Source organism: Channa argus, chromosome 15, assembly GCF_033026475.1.
Source record: "Channa argus isolate prfri chromosome 15, Channa argus male v1.0, whole genome shotgun sequence".
NCBI lineage: Eukaryota > Metazoa > Chordata > Actinopteri > Anabantiformes > Channidae > Channa > Channa argus.
The window spans coordinates 587,501-597,400 of record NC_090211.1 but is presented as its reverse complement, the minus strand read 5'-3'; the positions used below and the strand labels follow the sequence as shown (position 1 = coordinate 597,400).

The 9,900-nt window shown below is 37.7% G+C and overlaps 2 protein-coding genes across 4 annotated transcripts in view; both read left to right on the top strand.

The window, feature by feature from the left end:
- The first annotated feature begins 1,508 nt into the window (after positions 1-1,508).
- LOC137099389 (guanine nucleotide-binding protein G(I)/G(S)/G(O) subunit gamma-5-like) lies at positions 1,509-5,241 on the top strand. The gene is made up of 3 exons (XM_067476151.1): positions 1,509-1,685; positions 4,088-4,216; positions 4,311-5,241. Exons 1-2 carry the CDS (start codon positions 1,593-1,595, stop codon positions 4,211-4,213), a joined length of 219 nt encoding a protein of 72 aa, XP_067332252.1. The 5' UTR covers positions 1,509-1,592; the 3' UTR covers positions 4,214-4,216; positions 4,311-5,241.
- An 832-nt stretch (positions 5,242-6,073) lies between these two features.
- The window catches only part of carm1 (coactivator-associated arginine methyltransferase 1), a 26,700-nt gene continuing 22,873 nt past the window's right edge, over positions 6,074-9,900 (top strand). The window contains exon 1 of one of the 3 annotated variants that reach the window (XM_067476146.1): positions 6,074-6,314. In XM_067476146.1, the coding sequence (XP_067332247.1) occupies positions 6,173-6,314 (142 nt within the window). In that variant the 5' untranslated portion in view covers positions 6,074-6,172. The remainder of the gene's footprint in view (positions 6,315-9,900) is intronic. The other 2 variants (XM_067476148.1, XM_067476147.1) reach the window with 2 other exon arrangements.

Here is a 9,900-nt window from a genome sequence, read left to right as displayed (position 1 = left end):
ATGTACTCTCTATAGAGTAAAGGCGGTGGTGCTCTTCACATTTGTGTGTTGTTCGGGTCTGTGTTTTTAATGTTTGCTAGAAGAAAAATTACGCAATTGATTAATTTTTTTCAGACTCATGGGCCTTGGTTCATTTCCTGTGAAGAATAAAAACATAAAAAATAAATTTATAGGCTGCTCACTGTACACCCCTGACAAACATAAATGTTACATATGTGGTGTTGCAATATGTGGAAAGTGTAGATGATATGTACATTTCCTTCGTCCTATAAAATAAATATGATGAAATGCAAAAAATAAAAAACAATTACAGTTACACACACACGCACACAGTATGTGTTTAGTGGTGCTGAAGTTTCACTGTATCCGTACCGTACATTGCAGAATGACATTAGTGTGTTCAATTTCTAATATACATCTAAAAAATATACAGCAATCGTCATAAACTGTCTTTCATATTTGTCTTCCTCCGCCCAAATCTTCGTTGTAATAGATTTTTCTTTTTACATTTTCTCACAAAACCGACTAAAACTTATTCCAACGGGGAAAATAGTAACCATATGTGCTGTGTACATTGTAACTGGGCTGAAGTCAACATCTGTTAAATGCTTTATAAAAAGTTATATGGAAATCTTGTACAGTTAGTTGATTATTATGGCCAAGCGATATGCTATATTTATCCATTTTGAAGTAGAATATTAAGCCGCTATTTTTGACTCTGCACAATATGAAAGCTAGACAGGAGGCTTAATTCATAGACTGTATGGTCTGATTAAATCGAAATACAACAACATCACAATTAAGTTTTTGTAAATGTAGGTATTTCAATTAATTTAATTTTATTCGTTTTTTGTCTACTTGTTTTTGTTTTATATTTGAACACATGCAGCTGTACAAAATGCTTCTTTAAACAGTTGTTTAAAGATTTAGTTATTATTTATTTTCAAAAGATTTATATAAAGATGGCTGTAGCTCTGTGGGAAAAGCAGTCGTCCACGGACGACAGTGGTTCAGGGTCAGTGGTTCAATCGCCAGTCCCGGTGAATCCCCAACAGCCCAGTGTCCAAGCCCGGTACAAATTGGGTTCCTTCAGGAAGCGCATCCGGCGTTAGAACTGTGCCAAATTCAACATGCGAACAATGATCCGCTGTGGCGACGCTCAACGGGATAAGCGAAAGGACAATGTCTATATATATCTATATATAACTATATATAGAAATATATATAGATATATATCTAGATATATAGATGGCTGTAGCAACCAGTGTATAAATAGTACTGAACATTTATTGAGCTTCATAGTAAAAGTTATAATTAAAGTCAAATAACAGGATATTTGACTTTAATTATAAAATGTCACTGCTGTTGCTATTTATGATTTTATAATATAAATAATATTAATAGTAATATTTATTCTTATTACCACCACCACTCGATGAGGAAAGAGGAGGAAAAGGACCCGGGAGGAGGAGTAAGTGCATAGGCTTTTTCTTTTGAAAGTCCTTGGCCGGAAGATGTGGTTTATAACAGCCAGCAACAGAACTAACTAGCGCAAATCACTTGGTCGCATTCTACTTGGTTTGGACTCAGTCATGTCAAACAACAGCGCCACCAGCAGCAGTTTAGTCATCGCCCAGAAAGCAGTAAAACAACTGCGTCTAGAGGCCAGTGTCCGGCGGATCAAGGTACGTAGGTCCTTCTCAACACCTCCATTAACTTTACATCAAACGTGAGATGAGGCGCGAGGTGATTTGTGGCGTTGAGTGGCTCGTGCAGCAACCAACTAGTGGTGTTGATAAAAGTGTTGATAAAAGGTTTCCTGTTTCTAACCTGGCAGTGGACTCAATGACAATGGAACTATATAGTCTATTTAGCCTCATAAACATGGTTAATGGGAATTGTATTTCTTTATTACAAGAAAATAAAAGTTTAATAGTCCAAAATAGCCTATTGAGTAGGATTTAACTGTACCAACGTGACAGGGCAAAATAACTAACTTGTATTAAAACGTACTCAAAAGTCATAGAAACTTTGTTACAACAAACTATTGTAACTGTCTTCCATTTAACATAAAAACCTCAACCATCAACCATCCCCCTTATAATACCCTCAACCTAAAGAATATATGTTTTAAATTGCTGTTAGATTTAGTGAGAAGCCAGAGTGCAGCCTGCTTTCCTGCTGAGCACTGGTCTCTCTCAGCTACACAGTCATAGCTTTGTTGATTGTGCTGCTGTATGACTGATTTTATTCTTGAGTGGCTACTTATTTTAGAACAGAAGCCTGTGTGTGTGTTTAACCAGCCCAGTGATAAGCTGTTGGGGGGGGGGAAGTTACCAGATGTAAGTCAATGAAGAACTTCTCTCAGTCCACAGACGTTTGCATTAATTAATTAATTTTTTTAAGTGAACACTGAAAGAGGCAACGGCATGTGTAAAACAACAACTTGTCACATTTTTATATTATGGCACCTACTGTAGCCTGTTGAAATCTATTTCACTGCTGGCCTTGACAAAATTGAAACGGCCTTAAAGCTGGATGAGGTGACTTTGACAATGATATAATGCACTGAATAGCACAAGCCTCTTCTTTGTGTAAAAATTGTGTAAAACCCAAATTCTGTTACCTTAGTATTAATAATGGCATTGATATAAACCCTAACAATACCTTTTAATACCTTATAAGTTAGGACCGCACTGATGTTATGACATTTTGTTTTATATTTATGCAAAAATTCTAAGGGTTCACAGACTTTCAAAAAACGCTTTATATGATAGTTCTTAGTTTTGCAAGACTTTGAGTTATTGACCTGCTAACGGTACATGTTGACCAATACATTCCAGATGCTGCCTGCATGTTCACTCCTTTGTTACAGTTGAGCATAGCGTTGTCTAAAGCATTATTGCTACAATAGATCAAAATATGCAAGTCTCATTTGGGAGAGCAAACATTAAATTAAACTGCACAAGTGTCTAAGCAGTGCTTGACTAATGACTAATGAATAAAGTTACTGCATTCTCACTACAGCAATTAGAGATATTTCAGTAACAAATACCTGTTGTCCTGAAGCTTTTTGAGGCCCCTGGCATTGTACACATTCCAAATTGCAACTTGACAGTATCATTCTTAAGAATACTGTATATTGTCCCCAACCACCTCATGATCACTCCTCTTTTTACCTACATGACCATAGTTTAAAATGCAGGCTTTCTGCTAAAGTTAGGTGACCTTTTACCATAACCCTGATTTTGTTATAGCCTGCCAATAGTACACCCAAGATTCCTTCCAGCTAATTGCTGGTGTTATAATATAAGCTACTAGGAAGGAATAAATTGAGAATTTGTGCACTTCAATGAATGAAGGAGCGTACCTTTAAATATATGTTCCTTAATTTTCTTGTTTTGCTGTCAAACGTTCATACAACACAACTATAACTAAGAGTTATTGTATGAGCCAACCATGGTTTCCTCTGTTTTTGTTTATGTTGCGTATTGTAAGGTTAATTAGATTAAGAAATATGTATAAGTGTACTGATGATGTCATTAATGACATCTACTGGCTTTGATGTTTGCCTTATAGTTTGCCTATGTAGTTTATCTTTTAAGTTTGTTTAACCAGGTTTCAAGGAAACAATGCATAACAATGGTTTGTTACGAGAGGCAGTTCAGCTCAGCTATTGAAAAGAATAGACGTGGACAACAAAAGAAACATGTCTGTAAATGGAGCAAAAAGGAACTGGCTTCAAAGTACTGGGGACTGCAACAAGGTAGAAGTAAAAGGTTCAGTGTGTAGCTGTGGAGGCACACGGTTTCTTATCATGTTCTGTGTATTAGATATATGAAACGTGTTCTGTGGATTTAGGAACCACTTTGAAAAGCTTGTTTGATGGAATTGATAAACGTATATAATAAATGTTCAATGTTCATTATACAACGATCTCTGGAGTGGATAATTATTGGACCATCAGATACGAGTAAAATCGCCTCTACAGTTGTAAAACTTGTCGTGCATTTATATTTTTGTTCAGGAAAAAAGATATAAAAATACAGCTTTAACCAAATCTTTCATTATATTAAATACTATACAGGTTTCTCAAGCTGCTGCAGAACTAAAGACCTTCTGTTTGCAAAATGCCCACAAAGACCCTCTCCTCACCGGAGTGCCCTCCAGTGATAACCCTTTCAGGCCTCCCAAGTCATGTGCCCTCCTCTGAGTTGTGAGTGGTTTTTTTTTTGTCTCTTTTTTTGCCTGAAGTTACCAGTTTCTTTCTGTTCTTCTAATGCTTTTTTTTTTTTTTTTTTTAACTTTAGCTGCTGAACAACGAAGACACTGTCTTTAAGAGGACAAGCCACATTTCTTCAGACAAAATGTATTTCTTGTTTTGCCTTTTGTCGTAGGACTGTAGCAACACACTCAAACTGGTGCCTGATCAGTCTAATATGAATTTGTGTCACCTGCCTTGCTGCCTATGAAGATGAAGAAGCCATGAACATACACACAGAAGCACACACAAACACACACAAGGATGTATGACTAAACTTATTTGAATAATGCTTTCCTAGCCCATTACCCATCACCCTAAAACCTAGTCTTGTCCCTAAAAACCGCTGTGAAGTGGTATAGACTTGGCAAAACGTCCCCACAACAATGGTATTTAGAAAGCATTTGTCCACACAAGGAAATAAAGATATGCACACGCACACATTTGCACTGAAGATGCTGCCACTTTCAGAGTTAAAAACGTACTATTACATTGCACTCTGATGTCTCTCTGTTTTAAAACAAGCTCCTGTTAATGTTTTGCTTTTGACAGGTTTCAGGATATGTTGTGGTAAGTTCACACAACAATCCTTAACACCAGTTTTGTTTTTACGACCCCAGTTTATAAAGGGAATGAATTTTAGTTTATGTAACAAAACAAATGTTTGGTAGGGAAAAGAGACAGTAAGGACACATAATAATCTGTTGATTGACCCACTTCTTACTATCATATCCATTAACCCAACTTTCTGACCATCATCATGATGTTTTTTATTTTTCACATTTGTCCATTCCACTTCTCTTTATTTAACACTTTATATTTTAATCCTTAGATAGCTTTTTCTTGTAGTTGCAGAGGTTAAAGATATCTGTATTATTCTTGGTATGGATCTTCATTTTCTGTTATTTACGACCAGACAGCAGCTGTAGCAGGGCAAAACAATTCCCCCCCGAGGTTAATAAAGTTGTTCAAATCTTGAATCTTTTGTAAGTTGATGTGTAAGTGATCTAGTTTACTTAGTTGGGAAACCTCTCTTATTTTTTACCTATTTAAAAAAACAGTATGTGCACTGTTTTTATTCCCCTTTAAAAGTTGCCAAGCTACTGTTTTTGTAATGTGACTGAAGCTGTATCATGCACTAATTTTGCATCTTAATTTTTTTAGCAAATAGTAACTGATTTACTGATACCAAAGAGGGAACTGATTTTATTTTATAAAAATCTATAGGAACTAAGTAAAATGTATTATAAAATTAAAAGAGTTTCTGGTACAAAAAACAACAACAAAAGGCTCATGAAGTGAAACTGCTTCTTTTTCAATGGTTTCAGTGACGTGACACAATAGCAGCACACTAAATAAATGTGTTTGCATGACCTGAAAGAGACAAAACTGCACATATACGTTAACTAGCAAGCTGAACCTGCCATGTACTGTAAGGCAACATCCTAGGTTGATATGTTTGGGATACAATAACTAAAAATACACAATTACAATTATTAGCTGAATTTTGACAGAACAAAAAAAGTGAGAATATACTATATATTTTTTAATTATTTAAGATTTGTTATAGGCTACGCTAAGATTCTAATTAATATTGACTCATGATATGTATTTGTCACACAAGCTAGGCTACCGATTTTTGGACAGTCTACTTAATGCTATGACGTCGGCCTACACCCTAATTAATGGGGGTGAATGAAATCTGGCGTAATCATAGCATTAGAATGGAAGAAAAGAGAATGATATGTGACATTTGTAAAATAAACACATCTGAGAGCTCCTAGGGTGAGTGAAGTTGTGAGCGCAGGTGGCGCTGTTGGCGCAGCTTAACTTTGATGCCCCGTCTGTCTCCAGTAAGAGAGAAGTGTGTGGCTGGATGTGAGCGCCACCAACCTGACTCCCAGATCGAAGATGGCGGTCTCAGTGTATCCCGGCGTGCGTCTCCTCTCCATTGGAGACGCGAATGGAGACATACAGCGACACTCAGAGCAGCAGCCCCTGCGGTTAGAAGTTAAAACCACACAAGATGCTGCCCTCATCAATCTCTCCAATGGTAAGTTAACCTTTTCCGCAGTTCCCCCTCGGATGGTCGGCCTGTGTTTAAACTACCAGTGCTAATGCTATGCAGTGCTAGCGCTTGTTCGGCTAAGCTTGCCATGCGTAGGGTTAGCCACCAAGAAGCTAACGCATCTTGAGAAACTACATTGCCTCCCCCCCCCTGCTTGTCACGAGGGAGCCCTTAAAACACACATTTTCCCGTTGACCTGTGTCTATTAATACGGTTTATTAACTTTAGCCATTCTGCTCCAACACAAGTTGACGGCTTTGGAGCGCAGCGCATTAAACGTAGGTTAGCCAGTCACATTAGTAAGCAGGGCAGCGAAGTAATAACCTTAGGTAGTTTTATGCTAGTTAAACAATGCCACTAGCCGGGCTTCAGCAGGGTTGGCTTAACGTGTCTCAGAGCCACACGGATCGAACGTCTTTTGCCCTTAACGTTTCACTAATGTTCACGTTTATTCAGACAAATAAACATGCCGCTGGCGTTTTATTCTGAACTTCTTGTGCTTGCTGCCCAAGAGAGACCCGGTCAGTGTTGCTGTTTAGCGTGTGATTAGCTAGCTCTTCGCAAATGTTGTGTAGCCAGGAGCAGAGGGCAACACTCTTGACCCGCCGCTGTGCGCCGCGGTCCATGCGGCGAGCGTTGTTTAACGTTAAGTCTGAATTTAGCCCGAAGCCAGTTCCAACCTAGACCTGTGAACCTAAACCTATAAAGCGTTTTACTCTTTTGGTGAAAGGCGCTCTTGGTGTTTTTTGCGTGGCGTAGCGGGATCGGGCCCTCATTCCATATGCATTCATCTTTGTTCTCATTGGAACAATAGCCGGGTCCCCGCTGCTTTCTCCCCCACTACGGGGGGACGCAGCATCAAAGCAGCTCCGCTCCTCCGCAGCTTTTATTTTGTGGCACGTCCCGCTGAAAAGAAACTGTCGCGCTGCTGGTCGCCTGTGCTGTGGTGCTAAAATTAAAGCAAAGCACAAGGCAACTCTTTGTGGAGCCTTGAGCAAAAACTCTCCACCAAGTTTCAGCGCGGTGAACCAAGAGCATCGCCCCCAAACATGTCTTGCAGCACAAATTTGAAACGTTTAAATTTTAACGTTTAATCGGTGGGAGTTTAGTGCCAAGACTAAAAATAAAAGTAAGATTGGAAGGCAAAACTGTGTAAATGTGCCTCAAAGTTTACATCTCGTTTCTTGGAAAATACTCTAGAATTGGTTTTAGAAGACTTGAGAATGCATCAAACGACGGATTGTTATGAATTCAAGGTTGTCTTCAAATGTATTCTATTGTACTGAAAAATATGTAGATGGGAAAATGAATTGTCTACTTTTTACGGCAGTGAAAAGATTAAAATATTATGATAAAACTGCAAGTTAACAATATTCAATATTTTAAAAAAACAAAACAAAAACCAAGCCAGATATAAGCAATTAAGCTATTCTTTGTATAAACAATGTTAATTCCATGTCAAAACTTGATGACAAATGGAAAGGACACTTTGCTTTTGGGAGCTTTATGTGCTCTTTGAAAGCCAGTGGAACCAGTGTTTGAGAAACATAAAACTGTGACACTGCTGTAGTAATGAGTAATGGTGATACTGTGGTTCCAACAGCTTCAACAGGATTGATGCCAGGAAATTGGAGTTTTATTTATGTCACTACGTACAAGATTTTTTTAAAATATGGCTCGTCATTCAGGCAAACATGCTGATCTAAAGCTAAACTAATTCTGTTACAGTTTCCAGTTGAAACAGTAATCAGTATTTGTCCGATCGATATTTGTCTGATTGGCTGAGTGTTGATAGTGTGACTGTAGCCCATTGGGAATCTTTTCAGCATGCAAATATATATATATATATATATATATATATATATATATATTCATTTACATCTGTGTTTCTCCATTGTATTGTTAAATTACTTATACTGCACTTATATAGTGCTTTTCTACCTATTGGCACTCAAAGCACTTTACACTGCTTCTTATTCACCCATGTACACTCACAATCACACATACACACTCAAGGCCACTCAAGTTGGGTTTCAGTGTCTTGCTCAAGGACACTTCGACGTGTGACTGGAGGAGGTGGGGATTGAACCAACAACTGTGAGATTGGGGGACAACCGCTCTACCTTCCTGCGCCACAGTCGCCCCAGTTGTTAAGTGTTAGGTTGTTCCATATTGTTCATTATCATGTTGTCAATTACAGAAATTGCTTAAAATTAACCAAAATTACTTGGGACATACTGTTCCATTTAGTTTGCTTTTGATAACGATGCTATATTACAGACCATTTACAGTGATACTTCTTTAGCAGACATCTGAAGTATAATTTTGAAGGAGCACTGAGTGAATATCCTGGAATTCACTCATCCCTTATGAAGAGTTTAACATTTTAGTTGCTACTAAAGCCAGCGTTCTTTTTCTTTCAGCTTTAACCTTGTTTTGTAGTTTGATTACAATTATGGCACAAACAGTACGTCTCTGCTTTTTTGTTTTACTTCTGGGGCCTTTGTGAAAAGGTTGCCAGTTTATAAGTTACAAAGTTAGTCACTCTCAAGTAGTCCTGAATAATTTTTTCCATTGAGATTATTTCTCATATGATTACCTCGTGTTTTATCACTTGTCCTACAGTGAATGTAGTTGAGAACAGAGCTGAGGTGTTTGGTCTCTACATAGCCCACCTTTTAATCTGTTAATCATACCTGGATTAGTTTAGGTTGTCTGAGTACATACAGGGCCTGCTTTACGACCAGATTTTGTCAGCCTGAAGAAGTGTTCACACACAGAATACAGCTATGAGGTGAATTCTCCTTTTTCCTCCGTAATAAATCTTTGCATTTGTGAGTAAGCACAAACTTTTTAATTCAAAAGTGAACATATTTAAAGATAGGACAACTTGATTTCCAATGCTAAAACATTGATTAGCTTGAGTCAGCTGCTCCTTATGCTGCTGTCAGCACAGTCACACATTCTTAAACACTATAAAAACCAACACCCACAAAGACAATTATTAACACTAAATGCACAAATATTTTACAATTATTTTTATTGCAAAGGAATTTTAATTCATACAACCTTTGCAGAAGCTGAAATATATTGCAAACTAAAGCTTAATATGGAGAGGTGGTGTGAAAGGCTCCTGTGACTCATCAAACTGCCTGACAGTAGTGCAGATATTCCTTTTCTGTATTTTGAGCTAGCATTGCTTCTAACCATTCAGAGAAGGCCAAAGTCAGGGCTGAAGCTCATGTCTGTCAGTCATAACAAGAACCTGCATCTCATTAACTAGGCCTGTGCTGATTGATGAACAGATTGATCATCAACATTTGAAAACACAAACTCTAAATTGTTGTTTATTCTTATTCAGCACACACCAGTGCGCTCCTTCATTTAAATAAGCCAGTTTGTGCTGCATTATCTTTCTGCCAGTCTTGCCATGTGCAGTCTATCAAACATCTGTCTTCATTTTTCATATAGCTGCCTCTGCTGCTTGATTCTAGTTAGTTCAGTTTACTTCTAATCAACTTTATTTATATAGTACCAATTCACAACAAAGTCATGTCAAGGCACTGTACAG